Below are 25,882 nucleotides of genomic sequence, written 5' to 3' on the forward strand. Positions count from 1 at the left end.
GGCTTGGGGGGCTTGATGAAGTATCTCAGATCAATGGTGCCCTAAGAGTAGGACTGGGGTTACTGCACTGCTTTTCAGGAGGGGATGTATGGGAAGGATGACAAGTGGCAACTCTGGTCCGGTCTGTGTGAACTGAATGTTGTACTGGCACTTCTGCTCAACTTATGGGGATGTGAGAACCACAAAATGAGGGTGACTCAAGCACATCTTCAGCAAGTTTGCAGGTGACATCAAGCTGAGTGGTGCTGTTGACAGCAGAGAAGGGAGAAATGCCATCCAGGGGGATGTGAACAGGCTCTAAAAGTAGGTAGGTGAGAAGGTTCAACAGGGCCATGCATACTATACCCCCAGTTATTCAGGTATAGATGGTTAGAGAGCTCCTTCTCCATCTGGACTGTCACAAGTCCATAGGACCAGACAGGCTCCACCCTCAGATGCTGAGGGAGTTGGTGGGGGTGATTGCCAAGCCACTCTCTGCCATCTACCAGAGCTCCTGGTTATCTGGTTACCCAGAGAATTGGAGGTTTGCTGATGTCTACAAGAAGGACCGTAAGGAGGATCTGGGAAACAACAGGCCTGTCAGGCTGACCTCAGTACCAGGGAAAGTTATGGAGCAAATCATCGTGGGTGAGATCACACAGCACTTGTGTGGTGTCCAGAGGATCAGGCCCAGCCAGCATGGGTTCGTGAAGGGCAGGTCGTGCTTGACCAACCTCGTCTCCTTCTATGACTGGGTGAACAGACTGGTAGATGGGGGGAAGGCTATTGATGTAGTCTACTTAGACTTCAGCAAAGCCTTTGATACAGTCTCACAGTATTCTCCTGGGGAAACTGTCTGCCCATGGCCTGAACAGGTATAGCCTTCTTTGGGTAAGGAACTGGCTAGAGGGCTGTGCCCAGCGGGTAGTGGTTAATGGAGTTAAGTCCAGCTGGCGACCTGATACAAGTGGTGCCCCCCAGGGGTCAGTACTGGGGCCTCTCTTGTTTGATATCTTTATTATGGCCTGCATAAGAAATAGTGTGGCCAGCAGGAGCAGAGAGGTGATCATCCCTCTGTAATCACGAGGGTACTTAGCTTATCACAGAATCACAGAATTGTAGGGGTTGGAAGGGACCTCTAGAGATCATCGAGTCCGACCCCCAATGAGGAGTGGTGGAGGGAGCTGGGGTTGTTAAGTCTGGAGAAGGCTCAGGGAAGACCTCTTCACACTCTATGACTTCCTGAAGGGAGGTTGTGATGAGGAGGGGTTTGGCCTCTTCTCCCAGGCAACGAACAGGACTGAAAGAAATGGCCACAAGTTGTGCCAGAGGAGGTATAGAGAAGGAGGATAATTCTGCTCTGTTCGTTTTGTTTTTATCTTTCTTCAGTGGAGAAAGGGAATGTGCTGTTTTCATGTCAGCAATACGGATATTTCCTCATTTATCTCTTAAAATGATACCTGTATTTATTAATCTGAAAGGGTTGTGAAAAGGCACCTTAATGCTCAGCTGATGTCTCCCTGTTTTTTCAGAACTGTTTCCTTCTGCGCCTAAAAGAAGTGGCTGTACAAACCCGGCTCTGGATGAATGAGTTGAATTTCACCATGGTTTTGCATAAGTAGAATTAATTAAATTCCAATTGTGGCGTCTTCATTGTCAGCGTGTTATCTCAGAGTCGGACCAGTTGGGGTTGAGTTAGCAGGGCTGTCAGCTGCAGGGACATAATCTTTGTCTTCAAAACTGAATGGATTTACTCTGACGTAATTGAGGCAGCGTGGTATTGCTTTGAAAAGCATGTCATCGCTGTTCACATATTTTCTCAATTGCAAAAGAAAGTGATGGCTTTCCCAGCTGTGTTAGATCTTTGTTCCAGCTGTTACATCCCATTAGGAGAGCCACATTCACGATTTTCATTACTTTTCTGCTGTTGTTTCTTTGCATTTGCAGTAGCTGTAGCTGATGGGAGCGAACAGAAGACAAAACGATTCGCAAAGCGGACTTGAGATGTGTTTGATGCTGTGAAATGCTTCGGAATGTTGTGTTGGGGTGGAGGAGAGGGTGAACTTACAGGGGAGAAAGTGAAGGTTTGCTTGTTGAAGTAAACCGTGTTATGCTGTTTGTGTTTGTGAGAAGCTCATGAGGAAATCTATTCGGTATGCTGAGTGCTTCACATGTGTTTTTATGCTATAATATTTGAAAACCAGTGTTGGAGTATGTAATTAAGGGATTGGAACTACAAAACAAATGGCATCATGCAGTTTCTGAAAGCCAAGATGCCCATTTTTGTTGTTTTAGGGGAGAATTCCCTATCGTGTGCTGTGTCTCTTTGCACTCACATTTCACGTGGCTTTGCAAGAGATGGAAGTGAGTTTGGGGAATGCCAACAGCGAGCCAGCATTTTCCTCCATGGGGAGAATTAACCTGGAATCAACCCAATTTACCTTGTAGATTTTTATTTTACTTTTTGAGATTTCGCTCTTATCAGTATATAATATTAATCCCTATAGCATTAGGATTTGAGGCGCAGTTTAAGCTAATTCCCTGCACTGATTTTTCTGAACGCTGTGACCTGTATCTATCCGGGGCCTGTTAAATCCTGTAACTTTTGTTCCAATAGTTGTACCTCTGGATGCCTGATAACCCTGAGTTTTGATGGTTTTAAACCAATTAACTTCTTACTGGCTAGAGATAAAGAAAGGCAACTTGATTTCATTTTACTCAACGTTTATACATTTACTGGGGAAAGGAGCAGGCTGAGCAAAAATAGCAAGAAGATGCTTTTGCCTGCCTGCTAACTATGTTAACAAGACCCTTTATTCCCCAATGAAGTGCACTCAAATACACGTATACATGCTGTGCGTGCTTCCAGCTGGATGAAAGTCATGTATTGTATATTTGAGTTATTCTGGAGTAACTCCTTGGTGCAGGTGCACACATTCAGTGCATGGCAGGGCTGTGGGGCTTATTGGAGCACAGGGAATCTGTGGCAGAGCTGAGGAGCTAGAATGAATAACTCACTGCTTGAAGATGCTTCTCTACAAACATAAGGATGAACACTAATAATAGGTTGCACATGTTGCATGGGTAGTGACTCAGTATTTTTTCTCTATGTATGTATTTCAGAGCTGCAGTTGCACTCTGCTTTAACAAAAAAATGCATGAAAACAGAAGCTTTCTGTTCTCTACTTGTTAATTTTTCACTGGCTTCCATGATCTTTGGGCCCTAGACAGGGGAGGTGAGAGGATGTGGGGGGACCGACAAAGGTCATTTGTGCATTGACCAATTATAAGATGAAGATTAGGGAGAGAATTAGAGCTTCTTGCAGTGACATTCCTCAGCCCCGCAGTCTCTTTGGATAACGTGAATATTTGTCAGCCGAGGGACATGATTTAACAAAGTGTTATTATTTTGGGTAGCATGGTTAAGTCATGGTTGGATTCGATGATCTTAAGGTCTTTTCCAACCTGAGTTGGATGATTCTGGTGACACGGAGCAGCAGTTAGACTTTGGACAGCTTCTCACTGTGGACACGTGGTTTGTTTGTTTGGATCCACTTCTGCGTGCAGGTTCCTCTTTACTTGTGTACACAACAAGGCTGAGTAAGGTGACTGCGTGGCCATTTCTGCAGCTTTCTGATGAATGAGTTGGGGACTCTGCCCTGGTAAGACCTCATCTGGAGTACTGTGTCCAGTTCTGGGCTTCCCAGTACAAAAGAGATCTCTTGTAAAGAGTCTAGTAGAGGGCTGCAAAGATGGTGAAGGAGGAGCCCTATGAAGAAAGGCTGAGTGAACTGGGTCTGTTTAGCCTTGAGAAAAGAAGACTGAGAGGAGACCTGATCCAGGTCTATAAATATCTAAGGTGTGGGGGGCAAAGTGGCAAGGCCAGATTCTTTTCAGCAGTGTGTGGACACAGGACGAGGGGAAACGGGCAGAAACTGGAGCGTAGGAAGTTCTGCACGGATGTGCACGAGAACTTCTTTATGGTGAGGGTGATGGAGCACTGGAACAGGCTGCCCAGGGGGTTGTTCCTTCTCTGGGGTTGTTCAAGACCTGCCTGGACACCTAACTGTGCGATGTGGTGTAGGGAACCTGCTTTGGCAGTGGGGTTGGACTCGATGATCTCTGGAGGTCCCTTCCAACCCCTATGATTCTGTGACTTAATTTAGCTCTGCTGGTTACCATAGCTTATCAGTTTTAGAACATCATTGCTTTTCTGGGAGATAATACAGCCTAAAGGAGAACCATTCTCCACTGGTTTGAGATCAGCAGGAGAGCTGTAACTTGCTGGATGAAGCATCCTGCTGTCTTGTGTCTCTTCCCAATCCCAGAGAACAGGTGTCCTGGACACATCCAAGGTCAGGCAGGATGGACTCTGAGCACCAGAATGAGCTGTAGGTGTCTCTTCTCATTGCAGTAAAGTTGGACTTCATGACCTTTAAAGGTCCCTTCCAACTCAAGCAACTCTATGATTCTGTGATATTATTTGAAGCATTGTCATATAGAGAACAGTATGAGATTGGAACCCAAGACCTTCAAAGCTGTAATTTGGCACTTGTTGCAAAACATTGGATTACTTATTTTACTGGAAGGCACCAGCATATGAATTTTTACACTGAGGGAAGCACAGATACCTGAAGAATATCAAGACATAGAATTATTACTTTATTTTTCTTGTGAAACAGCAGGAGAGTTGCATGTTTGTCAGCATTCTCTTTAATGTGTCTGGCTTCTGCTGTTTAAGTGAATTGACCAAGGTAGGGAAGAGAAATGTTAATCTATTAGAAGTATAAAGGCACAAGCTCGAGTTTTTTTCCAAATTTGATGAATCAACTGAACTTGCATTTAAGGCGTTTTTGTGCTGTATTTGTAGTTAGTAAGCATTTCGAAACCAATTTTTATTTATTTATTTATTTATTTGCATGCTTTTCTCATTGCGGTGGTGTTTCTAGAAAAGAAAAGGTGAACCGATCTGTGCTTTCATTGCTGTGATGGTTGCAGCTTTTAAAACCTTTGAGTTTTCATTCGGTTTTATCTAGTATATACTGGCCTTTCAGTACCGTAAGGGGCCTACAGGAAAGCTGGGGAGGGACTCTTTATAAAAAGTGTGTGTAGCAGAAGGACAAGGGCAAATGGTTTTCAACTGGAACAGGTTGCCCAGCGAGGTTGTGGATGCCCCATCCCTGGAAGAGTTCAAGACCAGGCTGGATGGGGCTTTGAGCAACCTGGTCTAGAGGGAGGTGTCCCTGCCTACAGCAGGGGGTTGGAACTACACGATCTGAAAGGTCCCTTCCAACCCAAACCATTCTTTGATAAGCACAGTGTGTCCTTATATGTTGGTGTGGTATTGGGTCTGGGTGATGTCTGCCCTGGGGATGAGAGCTGAGGCTCCCCATGGATCATCTCTGAGCATGGCACAGTCAGGAATTTCAAGAGCATCCAGAGAATAAACATCCAGGGAATAAATATGCTCTGCTTTGGGGCTTGTTAAGGAGTTTTCCTTAGGTTTTGCACTTTAACTGCCTGTTCAGTTTGGCCCTAATGAGTGGTTCATTGAGTTCAAAGGTATCTGCATAGTCCATAGAGTGACTAAAACTGACATGCAAGATTTCGTGTCAACTAAGTTCAGGTTTTAGTGGTAAAACACTTCTATCAAATGTACAATAACTATAGGGATTTCAAAACTGCCCTAAAATTGTGATGGTCTTAATTACGTTTGTGTAAGCCTCTGGATTTATCTATCCCTGGAGTCTGCAGGGGAAATAATTGGCACTTGTACTAAATATTGTATGAACACAAAGTAAGAGATGGTTCTCATCATACAGAATTCACATTCTTAATACAGACAAAAGAGGCGAGAGAATTAAAACACAAGCGCCTTGCCCACAGTCACACAAGAGGCCTGTGTTACAGAGCTGAGAATCAAAGCCATAATCTGAGCATTACTCTTATCTTCACCGCAAGACTGAGAAGAGAAATTCTAGAACAAACTTTGTGTTTTCTAAACGTTCCTGCAGGCAGAAGTTGGCTGGGGGTTTGAATTCATCCAGTGATGTGAGAACCAGCCCACGCTCGGCTGCTTTGGCTTCAAGATAAATCAAGAGGAGATTAGGTTCAGAAAAAGAACAAAAGAGAATCCTTTCTTCCCCCACCCCCTCGACCCAGTTCTCCAGAGCTGAGCCTTCTGATTCTGAGTTCAGGATGGTGATTGTGTTCCTTCAAATAAGCACGGGCTGGTTTCCCATTATTACTTTTGACAACCAAATTGCAACTTATCAGTTAGGGTTATAATATCTTCATAAGCCGTAGTGTTAATAATGTAGTATAATTTTATAGAATAACAAAAAACTAGATGTTTGTAGTTTAAGGCATCTATTTGTTGATGGTGATGAGTTAGGATGACACAAAGCAGTGCCATAGTTCTGAAGCCAGGTGCCCTGTTCTCCCTCTGGAGTCGTTTGGAGGAACTGATCTCTGTCTGCTTAGGGGAAACTGAGGCACTTGGAGGACTTCTGTGCTGTATAATTTACATCTATGACCCCAATTACATGTGCAGAATGAAATAAGAGAAGTTTTTTGTAGTTAGACTCAAGTAGAGTCTAACTTGAACCACACCATAGGATACTGGTCCCTAAAATCTAGACTAGAATATTCTCTCATCATCAGAACGCTGTAGGTATTACTGTTTCATCCAGGAGGTATATCTAGCTGGTAGGTAGAGTGACTCATAGCTTATGAAGCCTGTAGCTTCCATCTGATGGAAAGATACTGCGTCAAGAATTTTTGTTATCAAGAGATACATAAAAGATATCTTTTTTTTTTGTTGTTCCCTATGAACTGCTTTCATTCAGCAAATAGAATCATTAATTTTCTAAACTGAAAAATAATCTCTGGTCACCTATGTGTTGTTAAAGGGACACTTTCAGCACACTGAGGGCTCGTTTTGCTCATTTTAATGTACTTTATGAAATCAGAGTGCCTTGAGTGGTGTTAATTTCCTATTGCCAAGGAAAGCTGCCCGTTAGCCTTCCTCAGTTTTCCTTGCTGTGCTGTTGATATACAGCTCTTTAACACGTTAGGGATTGAAATAAAACATTTTTTTAACAGAAATACGTTCTTAACTTGGAACTTTTTTTAATAGCCCAGTGAGTGATAAACCTGGCAGAACTATGGATCATTAATCTCCATTACTGGTAGCGCAAATAGGCAAATTGTGATCTCTGCAGGTTAATCTTTTTTTAACAGGAGATTTGAAAAAATGTCATTGTGATGTTGTTGTTTTGTTACAGATGGCCGCACAGATCCAATTTTGGATGACGTAGGGGATGCCTTCAAGCTCATGGGGGTTAATCTACATGAACTAGAAGATTACATACACAATATTGAACCTGTGACTTTCGCACATCAAATCCCTTCGTTTCCCGTCAGCAAGAACAATGTCCTACAGTTTCCTCAGCCTGGGAGTAAAGATGCAGAAGAAAGGAAAGAATACATCCCGGACTATATGCCTCCTATTGTCTCTTCTCAAGAAGGTGCGAAATTAATCATCTTGTTTTCAGTTTTGGTCCTCATGTCTTTGCATATTTGCGTACATCCTTGTGCTGTGTAGTCACTGAAAATTACACAGGCTAAGGTGATATTAAAGCGTGCTGCCAAAATAGGTGACAGCACTGTGGCGGAAGCTAAATTTTCACTGTTATTTACATGCTTCAGAGATCATCTGGTATCAAAATGTGCTGTGTCTATACACATTTCTATAACATGCTTAAGTTTAAGGGTGACAAGAAGTGTTCTGTACCTCGTATGTGATAGCTTCCCTATCTTGTACGTAGTGCAAGAGGTTGGTAAAGGTGAAAGAATGAGGAATGTCTGGCACAGCATTCTCAGCTCCTGACACCTGGTACTTCTGTTGAGCAAATGTAAAAACAACAAAAAAGAAAGGAGAAAAAAAAAAAAAAAAGAAAAAAGCCCAACTAAAGTCATCTTCTAGTTAAGTCTGATTTAAAATAAAGAAATAAGGTTTGTTTAGAGGCATGGTGCTTACTTCTAAGTTTCTTTACCGATGTTGGCTGGCATTGCTGGTTATTTATCATCGCTATTCCAAGCACTCTCCTTTCCTTTCCTGTATGAAAGTCCCACAGAGGCAGAGGCTGAGGCTCGCTGTAACAGTGAAACCAACTGTAGAAATGCAGCAAGCTGCAGTTAACTCAAGGATTTCAACAGTGGCACTGAAGAAGGCAAGATTGTTGCTTTATTTTTTTCTTTTAGCTACATGAAATTTGATTGCTAGCTAATAAGGTAAATGTTCAAGAAATGTAACCTCATCTAAGTTTCTCTTTGAACAGCGAACGTCCTATATGTATGCTTTGGGAGGAAACAAACACGGATAAGTTTGTGGTTTGCGAAAATGCCGGACAAAGGGGATCATTCTTTCCTATAAGAGTTTAACAAAGTGACACAATTCCCAGAAGATTTATTTCATTTTAAATTTTGGAGGGGACAGAATCATGCTCTGTTGTCTCTCTCATTCTTATTGAAGAAGTTAGGTCTCAAAGGCTGAAATACATACAGAAATTCAAGTGTAACAGCGAATAAATGATATCGCCTTATTGGTAAGGTGAAATACATAACTGTACTGCTACAAATGTTGGATGGGGCAATTATTCAATCATTTAGAAAACAGTAGCTGCTATATCTTTCATATAGGGTGCTCAGATAGATAGCGTTTCTGTGGGCTTCATTTTATCTAAGAGAAACTAGAGTTGGAAACAGCTATTGACTTGTAAATGAATGTCATATACAGTGCTTTCAGTGTGTGCAGTTGAACAGAAAAATGTTCTGTTTCCAGTAACAACTGGAGGACTTGCTCAAGCTGACAAGTGTTTCCTGACACTTTGTAGACTTGACTTTTCTACTGTCTTTAATTGCATAGAATAGGTAGTTTATAAAATGCTTTTGGTTTATAGAAGCTCTTACCTTCGTATGATCTGGGAAGTGAAAACGTTGTTCAGTGCAGAAACATATTCTTGAATTGATAAGAAGATATTGGTATCTCCTCTTTATGAAGGCTGTTGAAAGTATCGTTCAAAACCTAGCAATAACTCTCGAGCTGGGAAGAAAAGGCAAAATGTTAGTAACGTATATGTATGTTATAACAGCATCAATAAGAGAAAAACAGAGAAGGCGACTTTGGAAAGTGAGAAAAGGGATTTGGGCTGTGCTGTCCTGGCTACTTTCTTGATACTCTCGAGTCTGATTTTCAGGAGGTAAACAAACACCATTCTGTCAGAGCAGTCCTGCTCCTTTGATGTGTAACCCAACAGTACTGCCTTTTGGGTTTTCTTTTTTACATGGAAAATCAAACTTGAAAAACACTCAGGAAAGATCAAATCCTAAAGAGCTCAAAGCACTGTAGAAGAACATCAGAACGTAGGGGAGGGAGAGGTGAGAATATTATAGACTCAGTCTGGCTCTATGTGGCATGCAAAAAAAGAGTAAAAATTGAAATGAGGACAGTTGTATTTTTTTTTTTTTTTGGTATGTAACTTTTTATACTCACTCTCTTGCAAGTTTAGATCCAGGAGTTAGATTTTAGCAGTCCTTATAAATAATGTATGAATCCTTTTAACACCCGAGGCAAGAAGATATTATTTCCAAAGTTGGATGAGAACCAGGAAAACTTCTAACGCCTAAGGCTAGTGTATCAGAGGACCCGTAGACACAGCTTCACAAAAAAGGATACTTTCTTTTTTTTAATAGCAATTTAAAGCGAACTTTAATATGACAGCTGAATATAGGTTTGTTATAGCTGAGATAAAATACTTACAATTAAGAACAGTTTAATTCTTGACTAAATGCTTGCTGAAAATACTATCTGTAATCTTGTGCTCTATGTGTTGTGTTCTCATTTGGGTTCTGTTTTGGGGGTGTTTAAGGGGAGAGAAGGTAGAACAAGAGACCGCTGTAGATGCCTTGATGTATTGGTAGAACAAGGTTTACTTTGCAGATTTGAGGAATGCGTTGTAGAAATAGAGAGTTGCAAAAGCTGTTTGAATAGTTTGCAGACCTTCATAGGTTAAACAAAACTGATTGCTAATGTTGCGCAGTTCACACTGTCTGAGTTGCTTTGAGTGTGTAATAATTAGCCAGTAATGAAGGAAGGCTTCGTGTGTGTCGTGATGTGCAAGTGTAAATCTTTCAGTCACATAAAGTAGGAAAAATAGCTACGTCCCATTTGATAGTGAAGCCTTGTGCTCAGCTCATGGGATGGGTATTTACTGCTAATGATTCAGATATAACTGGTGCTGATACAGTTTAGCAGTAATGTGACTGTGATGGTCCGACGGAAGGAGCCAAAGAAAGCTTATTAGTTGAGGTGGTATCTTTTAATTTTATCAGCTGATCCAATTAAAAGTACTATCTCTAGCGTCTAAGTGACTTCACAGGTAATTCTAGATCAGTTGCTTGAGTAGTAAGAAGATTTTGTTATTTAATTGTTCATTTAGATAAAAGTCCATGTTCAGTATTCACCATGACCAGTAGGTGCTGCTAACCTCCTTCTCAATGCAACCTGTGTTCCATGCGTGTCGCTGGCCGCTTATTTCCACTCCTCTAGAACTGGTGGTTTTGTGTTCAGAGTATACAGTCTACCCAGCAGTTTTTGAGATATAAGTTATCATTGTGCTGTTATCAAGTTTTTGGCAAAGTTCAGTCCAGGCCGTGCAAAGCCTTTTCCTTCATATATACACTTAATAGCGAGAAATGCTGAAGCAGCGCTCTGAATGATTTCTGAAGTTGCGGGGGAAGGGGATGACGGCAAATAGGTTTTCACCATCTGTAATTTGTATCAGTTGGGAGTTGAGTTCAGGGCCAGAAGTTTTGTTCCAAGAAAGCAGCGAGCATTTTCTCGCCTAAAACTAGAAGTGCCTCATTTCAGTAGGTCAAACTAAACTAAATGATCTGGTGCTCATCCGAAAGCTGGCACTGCAAAGATCTGCATATGAAATTATATGTTTTGTAAAATGATCTGATTCGGTATTGCCATAGCAAGTGCTGGGTTTTAGCAGTATTTTTACAAAGGCCACTGAAAAATAATTTTATGCCAATGTATCACGATGTTCACTGTCTCCCTATTTTTAATTAGTCTCCTTTTTGTGTTTTTTGGAGTTATTTTAGCACTGTTGTCAGTAAAATGTCATGGTAAACTTGTAAGACAGATTAAAGAAGGAGAAAAAAATAAATGAGTTGCAAAACATGATGGTCATGCTTTATTTCTTGCTCTTTAATGTAGAAGAACATAGTTTTGCAATAATGCATCAACTTCATAGAATTTATTGATTTCATTTGAAGCAAAACAGCACTGAGTTGAAACTAGGCCAATTGAGAAAGCCCAGCTACTTTTCCATAGCTAATAATAATCATTATTACATTTATTCTGTGATACTGTTTAAAGCCCTGGCTCCTGATGTTTTAAGAACACATATCGTTCTCCATTAATTAAACAAAGCCAAGTGTATCTTCTACATGTGCAGTGGTAACCTTAATTTAAAGCTTTCTGGAAACAATTTCTACCTGTACTCAATGCATTGCCACGTTTTTAATAATATATATTTCTTTAAATAACCACTTTGTCATCTTTCTGAGTTTGCGTAGTCCTTCCCTGCTTCTGTGGCTCGGAGGCTAAAGAAAACGTGTTGCTTTTGTGCTTGTACCATAGGTCATGATAATTCAGGTTAGACCTTAATTCCTCTCTTGCCCTGTGATTGTGTTGGGGTACATCAGAAGGATACAAGGGAAAGAACATGAGAGTCTCTTCCCAATGTTGAGATTGCAGGGAGAATTGGGTGGTTTTTAGGGAGTGAAACAATCTTTTTTAATCCTTGCTTTCTTTTTCTGTCATCTGCTTTGTATCTCTTCGCTTCCCACTCATGGAGGTTCAACTCCTTTTCCTTAGAGATCATCTGGAAACAAATGTAATTTGTACCAGGCATTATGTTTTGTGGTCTTTCACTCTTGATAATGTGTATTACAGCACCGACATTGTGTTTCTGATCATTAGAATCAGGACCAGTTCTTGGCACGATGTACAAATTCAGATTTATTTAAAACCTTTTCTGTCAAAGCATTTTATTTCCCCAGCAGATCAAAGCATAAAATTGTTGATCTCCTTAACAGTCCTGCTTTTTCCTCCTCTTTACTGTTGATGTGATATTGGAACCCATTACCAACCAGAGCCTGGTTCTTACAGCCACTTGGTAGCATTGAAACCCAGCTGTCCAATTACAGGACATCTCTAGTTGTTCATATAACGTTGCTTGCTAAAAATCCCGGTTGAATTGATGAGAACGAGTGGGATGAAGCAAGGTTGGTCATGAAAATTAACATTTTTGCATCTGATGTCTAGGACCTCCTGGTGCTAGAACTGTAACCGTGTAAGCATTAAGCATCACAGTGGCATAAAGCATTAGTGTCTAGCTCTGGTGGCTAGATATATGAGATTTTAAAACTGTCACTGGCCTCTCAGTCTTGCAGTGCTTTTTTTTCCTTTGGCTGTGGTCCAGAGCTGAATGTAGCAAGGATCTCAAAACAGCCTAATTTCAGTCTCTGGTTTCCTCAAGGGTTAAACAAAGGCAATACCTCTTTCTACGTTAGCATGCAATGGGCTTTAAAAAGAATACAGGGATATCAACTTTGCCATTTTGATAACACGGGTCTCACTGTTGCTGTTTTAAAGCCTTTCTGCCTTTCCCCTGATCTACTTTAATTCCACAGACTAACTCTTCTCTGTTCTAACAGCTACACCGGTGGTTTAAAAGCAGCAATGATCTTTTCAGCAGAGCATTTCTAGTGTATTTGGCTAGGAAACCACCACCCATCAACAAACAGGTACTGTGTAGTCAACCAGTTTGAAGAGTTAAACCCCTGCTAGACTGTGAGCACTTTGCTCCTGGCTGCTAACCATGCCCAGGCGCTGAGCATTTGCAAGCTTCCTTTAGCCAGCCAGGTACTGTGCTAAGTGTTAGACACTGATTGCTTTTGTGTGAATGAGCCTTCATGTATGCATCAGTATAGCAAAGAAGAAGCAACAGGAAAAAACAGACAAAATGAGAAAGGCAGCCAAGCTTGAGATGCAGGCAGAAGAAAGGCATTGGGAAAGAGCCAATAGGAGAGGCAGGTTTCAAAGAAAGAGGAAAATATGAGGCAGGAACAAAAAGTATACAGAAAATGTGCCTGGTTTAAATCTTGCCATTAGACAGCAGAATAACTCTTTTATAGAATGCATGCTGATAAAGCTGTAATTGGGAAGACAGCTGTATCTTTACCTTTTCTTGAACAGTAGTATCATAATCTAAAACATAATTTCCAGTGAAATACTGCAAGAAAGGATTTAACGAGGAAGATTTTTTATAGGCTTAAAATGTGAAGCTAAATAGGTTTTTGCCGAAGAGTTTCAGTTAATTTTCAACGCTTGGGGGGGAAGAAAAATCAATGTAATAAGCACCACAGTAAAACTTTAACTACGGCAGAAGCCCAGTGACATCGCTAGGATCTATATACTATGTAGACAGAGGCATATGCTATTTTAAATACTGTGGGGGTTAATACCTTGCTTTCCTTAATCATTCATGTCTTGGGGAAAAGAAATAAAAGATTTTTGACTGTTTTTTGCAAAGAGAGGAGCTGCTGGAAGTGAGGAGCTGAATTAAAAGCATTTGCATTGGTTTATTTTTGGAGGAAAAAGGGTAAACCTTCATCTTAGCTTGTAAGGATTTTTGTGGCTTTATATTGTCTTTTCTTATACATTAATATCCTATCCTTGAAAGCAGGTAAACCAACCTGGGACCTCACCATACACGAATAGCAAAAATAGAAAACATTTTATAAAGAAGCTGAGTTGTAAAGTAGTTAATAATGCCAGCAGTAAAAAAATCAGCATTGTTTAGTTTCCTGAGCTGTCAGAGCTTTACTTGCCACATACAGCAAATGAAATGCAGTTAACATGACTTTTCTCCAAGGGGGGATATCATCCCTTCAGAGCCATCCCACAAAGATTTTTCTGTTGTTTTTTTCAGACCTGTTTAGATAGCTTAGAAGTTGTTAGTGATTTCTTAGGGATTCAAAGTGCAAACTGCACAGCACAGAAGTTGCTTCTTAGAAGCCAGTCTTTTACAGTGAATTGTTTACATTGAATCGGAATGAAAGTCATGGGTTCTTTCATTGCATTATGATGTGCAAATTGCAAGTTTGGCTATAACAAAACCGGAGGAGAAAATGGGACTTTATGATAAAAGGATTCTATTGTCTTGTGTGTTTTGAACAGAAATGCTGTCATGATTTTAATTTCCTCGTGATCCTTTTTCAGCAAAACTTCTGTCACTTGTCCTGACTTGTCACGTCAGATCAGTTTTTTCCCTTTTCTGACAATATATGACTTTGTTTGCAGCCCGCATTGCTTCCTGCACTGTCTACTGCTACTATTCTTGAGGGTTTCATTTCATCTGGATCATCAGACACCTCTGCACCTTTGGAAGCATAAGTTTCAGATTAGGTTATCATCTGATAGCCGTGTGTTACTGTTCTCAAGCCTTTCAGACCTTCTCTTACTGTGCAGAGTATTTTGGTGACTCTAGGGGAGGGGGGTGAGAAATGGAAAGTTTAGCTGCTGTTTAAAGGAGACTGAAAGAGAGGAGTAATATTCCAGTTTTAACGGCCGGCATCGTAACTTGTATTATTCTTCCTTGCTTTTTCTCCATGCGGGAGCCTTTCCTAAATTTCCATATTGTGAAATTAATTAATTGGTTTTTTTCTCTCTTTGATTTTTGCCACCATGTTAAAGTAATAAAATGTTAGCCAGTGATTACTGACAATTTTAATTTTGCTTCTTAAAGGCCAGTTATCTTAGTTGCTGGTCTCACACCCACAGATCTGATTGTTAACTTCTGCCCTGGTATTTGCACCAAGCTTGCGGAGAAGCTGCTCAGAACCCAAGCAAGCCTTGATTTTGTACCATACTGGGAAGGTAATAGAAATAGAAGATGTTGAGTTTAGGCGTTAAAACCTCACTTATCTCTTGTTTTATGAAACGTTGCCCTAAGTTTCCCCAGCAGTGTCCACATTATTGTGCTGGTGACTAACAGCTGTGGTATTTGCATGGATGTAGGGCAGGATCCACACCTGGAGTTTAGGAGCTGTCCTTCCATGTAATTGTTCCAACTATTCTCCAGAGTAGTTAGCAGCAAAGTAGTCTCAGTTTTCAACACTTTTGAAGTGTCTGAAGTGTTTCTTTTGTCTTGTGAAACTATCCCTGCTCGGAGCTATTCAGGAATAGACAGTGTACTTTGTTTAGATGCATGTTTTCAAGTCTAGTTGAGCATAACCTTGATCTCAGCATCAGAACAAGCCGTTGTCTAGACAAAGATCACGCGTGGATTACGGGACCCGTATCTCCCTTGCATCAATCAGGTGAATGATTCATTACAATCTTCTGCAGACAAGTATGTGGTAGAGTCCAGGTTAAGACCGTGGAACTCTGCCTTCTAATTTTTAAAATTATGACTAAGAAAGCTCATTTGAATTATTTGTCTTTTGCCACACACAGATAAGCATTATAACTTTACCGTACAGCACTTAACTTCAGTGCCTTCTTCAAGTCTTCACCTTTGAGTATGTGATCCTCTTTTCTCCAACTCTCCACCAAAGGGAATATTAGTGAGTGGGTAAGTCATTAGGAAAGGATAACTCATTTTTGTGTGTAGGCAGTTCCACTTCATTCTGCAAGAGCTTGAGAAACTTCAAGTTGGATAACGTGGAGAGTTCAAATTAGGAGGCAGCTGGAGATGTGACCCTGGTTCATGTAGCAAGACGCTTGGATAATTAAAGTTCATCTGTAAAGAGTGTTTTTTGTAGAATCATTCTTGTTTGTTTTTATTTTAAATTGCAATCATTAGATACATTGATGTCTTTCTGATGACTTGACAAGACTGTATTTTTATAGGTTTCTTTAGTTTGGATTTTGTTGCTTTGAACAGCTGTGTATTGCGTGACTGGGTTAAATGTGATTCTATTTGCATATTGTATATAAATGCGTATTGTTTGGACCAGTTAAGTAAAAGCTACTGTAGCATACCTGTGTTTTTGAAAAGCAATGTCAAACTTGAGTAGGGCTGGATTTGGCTTGTATTTAGCCCAAGGCTGGAAAGCGTAGGGTCTTCAGGTGGTAACACAATAAGTCACAAATTTCTCTGACTTGGTTTAGATTAATGTTTCAATCATGGTTATAAGTGATGACTCCATGCTGCCAGAGGTGATATTTTATATGGAGAGATAAATTTAAGTTCAACTCTGTGTGTTTGTATTTAAAACAGCCCAATAACTTAAATGGCCTTTATTCTGGCCACTTTACAATCTGCAGCATTCAACTTAATTTATTTTCTCTGGTGAACTTGCTTGCCCTCTGCATTCATGCTGTTGATGTCTGCTGCTTTCCCATTCCAAAGAGTTGTGTTCAAGGAAGACTGTGCGTTTCATCTGTATTCTTACAGTTGGGTTGAAGCATATTTTTCTTCAAACGTTATGAGCTCTTTTCCCCGAGGGGAGGAGGATGGTACTGATTCTGTGTGTCTGAGAGGTACTGCTTAACAGATTGGCCAAATAATCCATTCTGAATTGGAGAGTGAATAATTTTAATACCCCTTATCTTGCATAGATTTTTGTGGATACTCATCTCAGCAAATGAACTTTGCATTTCTAAATGTTTAGAGCAGCATGTTCATTCAGGCATAGCATACTTGAATCTTAATATTCTCCGAGTTTCTCCAAGTTTCTGGGGATGGGGAACTTTTGTTCCTGGCGTATTTAACAAAACGGTTTGTGCTTGCATGCGGACAACGTTAACGATGTCTGACAGTCACAATTGGGAATAGCATGGAGGAAATAATAGTTCTTGACCAATCGCTAAAGCACAGGAAGTGCCGGTGCCATAGGAAGGGAGAGAAACTCACTTTTCATTTCCTTTCGAGTCCAGCGTGTTCAGATTAGCTTTCAAGGGAACTGAGATGTAGCTCTAAGGATTTGGTCTTCAATCGAGTGTTACCTATGCGTGGAGCCCATCTCAGCAGGCAGTTAGTCAGCAGCCAGGAAAGCTCTCATAGCTCAGCTGCTGGGTATCCTATTGCAAATTAAATATGAAACAAGGATACATTTGGTTTTGCATGGGAAACTTTAACACATGCATTAGAGAGGCTTTCTTTCTGTTCTGAATATTTTAAATCACAATATATTGCTGAAGGTGATAGCTCTTCTGTAATCTGTCAGGGATATCTCGTTTCTTTTGCTGTTTTAAAAAGAATTGATGGTTTTTTACCATTCTTGCGTGCAACAGTTTTAACACAAGTTTTATGTGTTCAGATCAGCAAGAATAAAATGCAAGGCATATTGTGGTATTCTTTTTTTAAGGACTTGTGTAAATGTAAATAAATATTTGCAGTATGTTTGCATTGAATATATGTTCAATGTCTTTTCAAGACCAAAGCTGTGGTGAAAATCACCTATCCATCCTTGTCCAGAGAGCTTGAGCTGGGATTTTTTTAGGCAGCTTCAGAATTACAAATGAAATCCATTTCAATTTTAATGAGATCTTGCCATTCGTTTATCACCCTTTAACATCAGACCTTAGATTTTTTCGTAACTGAGAAGGTTATCCTTTAAAAAAAGAATGGGATAAACTCACATTGGTTTGGATGAACCGAAAAATCAAAGTGGAATTTTATAGCCGTGATGGTGCTACTTTACATGAATTAAGAAGCAATGGCATCGTAATGTTTATGTTGCCTTCTCTTAGACGTGCTGATTGTCACAGACTCCGCTTGATGCATAATATGTCCTTTAAACATAAGATGATTCAGGGTGAAATACAGCATTTCTTCAAAGCCTCACTTGTAGAAATGGTCCATCCTTAAGGACCTTCCTTCACAGAGACATTCTCTCTCAAAAGGAGCTGAGCTCCTTGTGTGTGCTTTTGCTGTGTAGTTTGGTGTAATTTTACACAGATGGGGTGCTGGTGTAAATCTGTCATATTAAAAACGCACAGTGTTGCCTGGTGAAAGTCAGAATGGAAATCGTATGTGGAGCCAGGTGTTGGATTCAATACACACAAGTCCCTTCCAAATTCTAAAAAATGCTTCCACAGTTGTAGAAAATGAAGAATGGGAATTAGTTGATTCTTAAACTTGCATTTTGTGGTCTCTGTTATTGGATGAATTTGATTTTGTACTTGCCCTGTGTGCAGGACATGTCCTGTGCTCTACCATGGCAGGTTATGATTGTGCTGTGACTTTCCTAGGCTAAACCACAGAGGGTTGCTGCAGCATTCATACAGGAAACATGCACAGAAAAATGCTGGAGGAGGAAATAGTGTTGATTAATAGATGGCATTTTATAAGAAGCTTGTTCTGCTGCTGAGACCAGCATATTTCAAATGAGATGAAAAATTAAGTCCCGGCTACTTGTGGCGATTAAAGCCTTGGTGGCTCACTTTTCAAGAGTAGCATGTTAACCCTCCTGGCGCAGCTCCAGTTGGGTTATAGAGTTCTGCCAACCTAAATGCCCCAAGCAGTTTCAAATTCATTGGGTAAAAACCGCTAGGCACTGAGTAGCCACTGCATCCTCCCACCACGATTACTGTGTTTCAGTGGTAATTCAAGTAATCCTGAGTTGAGGCCGGGTCCTATTGACTGAATGCACGCAACAAGCTTTTTTTCATGGCAAATTCAGGAGTGCACGTGTGTTTTCTAGGTTGCCACTAGACCTGTGTGTAGTATGGATAATAACTTCCATGTAGTATGGATATTTTCCCATCAGTGTGTATAGAAAAGGTGTGTGGGCTTTTAGAGTAATTATATGCAAAAAAAAGCAAGTTAGAGGGACAGATGGTTATAATGTGCTGCGACAGAAAGGTGTGTGATGTGGGGAAGCGTTGCTGGCTGTGGTATATTCACCACCCAAAGAATGCATGTCAGGGTTAAATAACTTCCAGTAGCATTGTGTGAAATGGAATAATTCTTATCAGCCCCCAGTAGAACGGCAAACACTTGTGCTTTCAGACTGCAGTGTTACACATGTGCTTATTCTGTGCAGCAGCTATTGGCCTTATCTAAATGCAAAACCCTTTCCAGCTTGAGAACAACTTAGCAACTTTTTAATATCAAAAAGGGCGCATTATATACGACACATGTACAAGACTCAAAGGAACATGTATGCTGCCTAAAGTTTTTGGAGTTAGTGTGTGTATGCTAATCTCCTGAGAGTTCATTGCTCCGTGCTTTTATCGAGAGCAAAGGGAGTCGAACCAGAGGACTTCTGTACTCAGCCACTCCATCTGAAAGAACCAGCTCCTTCTTTCTCCGTTCAAGGCAGCGTGCCCAGAAGTATGTGCACATCACTCCTATCAATACAGTCGCAGGACTCCGACTTCCTTTTTAAGTGAAAATAAATGAAAATGTTTTCATTCCTTATTGTTACACAGCAGAGGAGGTTTCTGCAGTAGTCTAATTGGCTTAGATCTGTTTCTCTGTGCATTGCGTCTTTGCATTAAGCTGCTGTTACCTTTAATGCTGCATAGAAGAGATGAAATGCATTGGTAGTGTCTCAAGAGGGAAAACTTTTTCTTTTTACAAAGAAATGCACAGAACTGGCTTTAAAAAAAAACAAAAAACAAAAACTGCTTCTTTTGTTTATCACAGATGACTCCAAGGTGATGGCAGTTCAAACTGCTCGGCTTTGCTGCAGCTTCTCTGTGTCCAGCTTTGCAGTTCTCTTTGCCTTAATTGGTGTAAGTTTTGCTTTCCCTGATAATCTTTTATGAAAGGGCAGTGAGATGAGGGAACAACTGAGCTTCAGAGTGAGAGATCCCGTCCAGAAGTCATGTCCATGCTGTATCACATGAACGTGGAGAGAACACGGCTGCTATCAGATAACACGCTGAACACGATTCTCCAGAATTAGGTGACTTTGTTTCCTTTCCTGTATTTAGTATCCTGACGTCTAACAGAGGTCAGGGTTACTTTTTGAACAGCCAGAAATGCATTAGTTCCATTCTTTTTTTTCTGAACGGTAGTTCATTTCTTTCTCTAGCATTAAGACAGCAGCTTGTAACCTTTCCATTTTAATGAGCCAAAGCTTTGTTCAGCCAGGAGCCTCTCCTGGTCACAGGTAGCATGGTACATGAACATATTTAAGGCAATCAATTGCTGTAAGAAGCAGCATGCGAAGAATAGTCCTGCTTCTTCACCCAGAGAACCAAATTCCTAATTAGAGCAGAGTTTACTAAAAATGACATTTGGCTAAAATCCAGAGCAATACTCAGGCTCGTTGCCTCTTGTTTTAGAGGCGAGTTAGCTGTTCTGTCATCACACCTTCTGATTTAATAGATGACAAGTTAGAAACACGTGGAGATGTTTTTATTTCTATTTGAAAGCATGTTAATACTGTGATCGCCGAGGATTTGTATTTTTTAACTGTTAACTGCTTATACCAAGTTGTGTAGTGTATACCTTCACTGCCAATGCAACATCAAGCCTGAGTTTATACTGCAAAACTCAGTTCAGTTCTCTCAAGCTTTCATTTTGCTTTTTGTGCATGTATCTTATTTATAACATTCATAGTAAAGTAAGTTCTTGAAACAATAGCAGCACGATTCGGTTACATACAGCAAAAGAATATGAAAGATACAGGCTTTCTCTAATCTGAGTCTACATAGCATTTTATATCGCTATATGTTATAAAATATGTGTCTATAAAATAGATTTCACAAGTAGAATATTTTGAGCTTTGTGTTAAAACTTTACTTTTTAAATTAGCATCACTTAGAGGCTGGTAGTAATGGTTACTGCATTGAATTAATTTTAATACGATGTTTTTTAAGCTTATTTGAAATTGCTGAATAGATCTTTCTACCACCGCCTTCTTTCTTGCTTGAAAGCAAAATGAAGGGCTATGTACCCTGAGAGAGTGGCTTTTGTACACCACACACCAGCTTTCAGAATGGAAACTTTGGGATGGAAGCCGAGAAGAGCGAAACAAGCACATGCAAAGAAAATTAAATGTTTAAGGCTGATCTGAGCAGTGGAGATCAGATAACTACACTCATAGTGTGTCTTCTTGGGAGGTTGTATAAGTACTTACTATGCAGTAATCTCTGTTAAAGAATTAGAGCTTAGTATGATACACCTGGCACAGTTTGGAGTGCCAGGTCCAGCAGTTTGATCCTGGAAATTTCTGTCCTTGGGAGACCAAACAAATCCCAAAAGGCAGCAAAAATGGTCTGGGTGTTTCTGGAGCTGGGGAGAGAGGGAAACTAAAACATATATTGGTGAAGAGCACATTGTGTGGTTGAGTGGAAACAAAGCCATTAGAGTACACCTAACTCTTGGCATTGTCACTGCCATCCCAGTTACAGCCCTGGGAAAATCAGAGTACCTTGACCTATTTCCATTTAATTCTACATTTGTTTGAGGCGCTGAGGATGTGGTGATGTCTGGTGAAGGGAGGTGATGGTTTGAAGGGAGCCAAACCCTTCCTGCAGCTGATATGATGTGGTGGTGTAGTTCCAGCATATAGCTCTACGAGCGTATGTTTTGGTTTGTGATGGAAAAGGGATATTCACCAGGACCAAAGTATGTCTGAGGTTTCTTTTTATGGTGACAGATAAAGGGATGTCACTGAACAAATCAGCTTGATTACTAAAAGCAGCAAAGCAGTGTTAAAAGGGCACTTCTGTAGGGTCATTTTATAATGCTGAACAGAACCCAAGACCAGTTGTGCTTGGGTATATTGTCTGTCCAGGAAGGTGTGCAGTATTGAGATGTCTTTTGGATCCGGAGTATTTGAGAATTCTGTGCATTAGAAGTTACACAGAAGACACTGGGGCAGCATATGCTTGAGGGGCTTCACTCAGAGATTACTTCTATGCCTCTTTGTCTGATATTCTGCAGTGGATCCACCTTATGACAAGCAGGAATCCCTGATGAGAACATGAATCCATTGGTGCGGGCTAAGGGGTTATACTTGCTCTGCTTCATGAGCAGATGGGGAGATGGGTACAATCCTTTCATGTGCTGACTGATTCTGGGGTGTCCTTATCCTCTATGAAGCAATGGAGCTGTGTTTCCGCAGACTGTTGGTCAATATTTGGACCTTGTTAATGAGCCAACTGTAAGGAGAATACACATTCCACTGCTCTTTCTCTTCTTCGACCTTGTAGATATCTTAGAAAATGAGGTATTTTTTCTTCCTTCTGAAAACTCAATCAGGTGAGGTCTGGTGTTCTCAAATAACACAGCTGTGGTTTTTCACCACAGTTATCATATCTCATTTGCTGTTTAATGCAAATTCAGTAATGATATTGGTTCAGACTTCTATGTTTATAGCATCAGTGTTGTTTTTAACAGTAACACTTTACAAATCACGGCACAACTATGTAGGCAGCACTCTATTTTCAGTGGAATTTCCAACATAAAGTTTACTGCACTTTCATGTTAGCTAGAAAATCCTGAGGTGTAAAAGCCCAAAAGTTCTATATCACTCTTCTCCCTTCAGATACCACACGTGCAAAAATTTTATAGCATTGTTCCAAGCCTCAAGTAGAAAGAAGTTATGACTTAAGGCTATTGAACGTGTAGCTCTCAGACAGCTGCACGTTCTGCTATTTTTAAATGCTTCTTTGCATTCAACCAGAAGCTCAACCTATTCTGTGTGATAATGTATTCAATACACTTTGATTTAAAACACTTTTCATATTTGTGCTGCTTTTGCTAATAAAAAAAGGTGCATGGAAGGAAATATTTTTGTGAGTAGAAATAGCTGAAGTCTTAAGGCAACTTTCCCAAAGAAACTGAGCTTCTGTATGGAATCCATGTATAAGTTGTATTTTTAACAGATACAGCAGTTTGGTTGTTTTTTTTTCCTGCGAATTATGAATGTCTAAGGCACGATTTAAAATAGAAATAGTATCGTAATTTCCAGTATAGTCTCACTATCAAATAGCTGGAGAGAGAAAATAGATACTGAAGAATTATCTGATGATATCTCTTGGTCTTTTACTTTCAGCACGCTTCACCTTTAATGCCAAACGGAGTGTGCGTGTATGTGCCTATGGATGTTTCCAAAAGTGACTGTAGCCTGCGTGCTGTTGGTGCTCACTGAGTTTTGGTTTTCTTTAGCTAATTTGTTTCATTATATTTTATATTATATTTATTTTTTTTATTATATTTTTATAACCTCATGCACTCTTTTCCCGCACCTTAACTTTGTCACATGTATTACTTTGCTAAGCAAATATATATATATATATATATATATATATAAAGAAAAAACTGCTAAACATCTTTGCTTATATATATATATATATATATATTTCTGAAAGCACAATTTTTCCAGCATTCTGGAATCCTCATTTTTTTCTGAAGTCCTTCCTAATGTGTGTGCAGCTTTTCAAGCTGGCATGTCCTGCCCCAACTGGAACTTGGTTTTGGCATACAGACCTGCACTGCTCCTATGCAGCGCTGTGTGTCTTTGTATACAGCAAAGGCAGCCCAAAATGCTGTGGTCAAATTTGCAGTATTATATTCCTTGTGTCTCTTCCTAATTAGTAGCTTTCTTGAAATTAATATTGTTTCCTGCATGCTGAGATCAGCTTACTTCTTCTAAGCATAATAGTTTATTTATGCATGGATTTCTAATAGCTGTCATTTTCCATTAGTGTCTGCTCCACGCTCCCACTATGGCACTTTCTGACGAGGTTCATTTAATGGTATCACCCCTGTTCTTAGAGTTTGCTACAATAAGAATGTGCCATAATGAGACTCCTACTAGACAGCTCTCTGCATTTATTCATTCCCACTCGTCTCAATTCTTTCAGCATGTTTAATTTTTTTTTTTGTCCCAAGACTTTTCAAGTAAGATTTTGTGATGCTGTCAGATATCGAACTTTAAAGCTTCTATTATAGTCTCCAGTTATCTGTTATTTCTGTAGTTCTTTCAGAAGAATCTGAACATTGATCAAGTTATCTTTTTTATTATTATTATTATTATTTCCCCTGTCTAATCTTGTAATGTTTTTTTTGAGTACATCCTAATTCTGTTATGGGTTGAAGTGGTGGTTGTTAGGGTCATTCTTCTGAAGTGCGTGTATATTCTGGACTTACTGATAATATTAATTAGATACGTGTAATAACAAGCAGCTTTAGTAATTAGCAACCCCCTGATAGAGACGGCACAATAGTTGGAGACATGAATTTTCTCGAGCAGCAAGACAAAACGATTCAGATGCTCTTCGTGTCAGTGTCAAAACAATGTTGTCTGCTACGTGCAGACTTCTTGGTAGTGTCTACAGGATACACACTGTGTGGTATGGATTGTGATTCTGGAACTTGGAGCGATAGGTGCTGCCTGGGACTACTGAGAAAGGAGAAGAAAAAATGCAGTGTGTTAGTTTCACGTCACTAAAAATCCATTTCTTCTCTCAGAGTTTTCTTGCAGAAATGTGAAGGTGTTATTAAGGAAGCAGAAGCAGCTGGAAATGGAAACCACTGCTGAAAGTTTAGGGAAATAAAAGAGAAAGAAAAGGTAACCCCCCAAAAAAAATCACTCAGTGTAAATTGTAATTAGAGAGGGACTTTTTTTTCCCATCTCTTATTTTCTTGAGACATGTGTGCTATTTGTTCACCGTGGCTAAGATGTTTATTCTGTTTTACTGGATGATGTGGCAAGTAAAAACACAAAACCAAGGGGAGAATTCAGCAGAGCAGGGGAAAGAGACAACCCCAGGTTGTAACCTCTGCAGCTCACAGTCTCAGCGCTGCAGCCCTTTTCCTGCTCTTCTGGCTCCTATTTGGGACAGGGATGTGGCTGTAACCCAGAATTATCAGTACAGCAGTTTTCTCTAGAGTTCTTGCACAGGGCCCCCCAAAAAGGATGTTTTGGCACTGTGCTGTTTTGATACTGATGGTGATCCAAATTTGGGGACTGCTGTGCTCCAGGTCTCCCAGTCAGTGAATGTAGAATTAGATACAATTACGTTTCCCTATTAAACATGCTTATCATGGTTTAAAAACCCCTTATTCAAATTTCAGTTCAAATTTCCATAGATTTTCTTATAGGTAAAGCCTCGTATGCGATACTGATGTGGAACAGAAATAACAAGGTAGAATGACAGAATTCCATGAGTTGGGCTCGGTGATCCGTGTGGGTACCTTCTAACTCTGGATATTATATGATTGTAAAATTCATTGCTTTCACAGGGTGGCTGTTCTGTGTGCTCTGATGAGCAGGCTGTGTTGTTAATAATATCCTGTATGTGAAAGGAACAAACTGAATAGTCTGAAGGCACCGGGAAGATATGATGTTCCCTATAGGTGTCTCTTAGCAGAGTTCTTGCGGTTCGCTTCTTATAGTCTCGCAATTTGTTTCCCTTGTTCAAATTACTTCGGGCATTTTCAGTACTTTTTTTCTTTGCTTCCTTAACTCTCTTTTTGTTGAATATTGCAGACACCTTTCAGAGTAGGTCAGTTCTGATCTGTTCAGCAGCCGCTGCAGTTTGGCAGAAATTTACTACCGACATACACCAGTCACTTCTGTTCTGAAACAGGAGTTCCTTTTTGTTAGGTTTCCTGTTTTGTTTTCTCTTTTATTTTTTTGGGTGGGAAGATCACATTTCACTCCACTTTGATAAATGTTAAATCCTTAAACTGAAGCTTCTCTGTGGGCTAATATTGCAGCTGTACAAAGTGCGTTGCTGCCCTCACCAAAGCCAATCTAAAAGCTCTAATTCCATTAACTTTTACAGGAGTGATCTGTGGGGAGAGAAAAAAAAAGGTGCTCTCCATTTAAATGCTTTGGTAGCAATGTGCTG

The 25,882-nt window shown here is 40.1% G+C and overlaps 1 protein-coding gene across 2 annotated transcripts in view; it reads left to right on the top strand.

The window, feature by feature from the left end:
- The window catches only part of TAF3 (TATA-box binding protein associated factor 3), a 109,220-nt gene that overhangs the window by 2,465 nt on the left and 80,873 nt on the right, over positions 1–25,882 (top strand). The window contains exons 1-2 of one of the 2 annotated variants that reach the window (XM_015866876.3): positions 6,075–6,180; positions 7,266–7,508. In XM_015866876.3, coding sequence (XP_015722362.1) covers positions 7,316–7,508 — 193 coding nt within the window. In that variant the 5' untranslated portion in view covers positions 6,075–6,180; positions 7,266–7,315. Of the gene's footprint in view, positions 1–6,074; positions 6,181–7,265; positions 7,509–25,882 lie in introns of those variants that run through there. The other variant, XM_015866803.2, reaches the window with a different exon arrangement.

Source organism: Coturnix japonica, chromosome 1 (genome assembly GCF_054131305.1).
Source record: "Coturnix japonica strain WE chromosome 1, WE-NBRP24, whole genome shotgun sequence".
NCBI classification, from domain to species: Eukaryota; Metazoa; Chordata; class Aves; order Galliformes; family Phasianidae; genus Coturnix; species Coturnix japonica.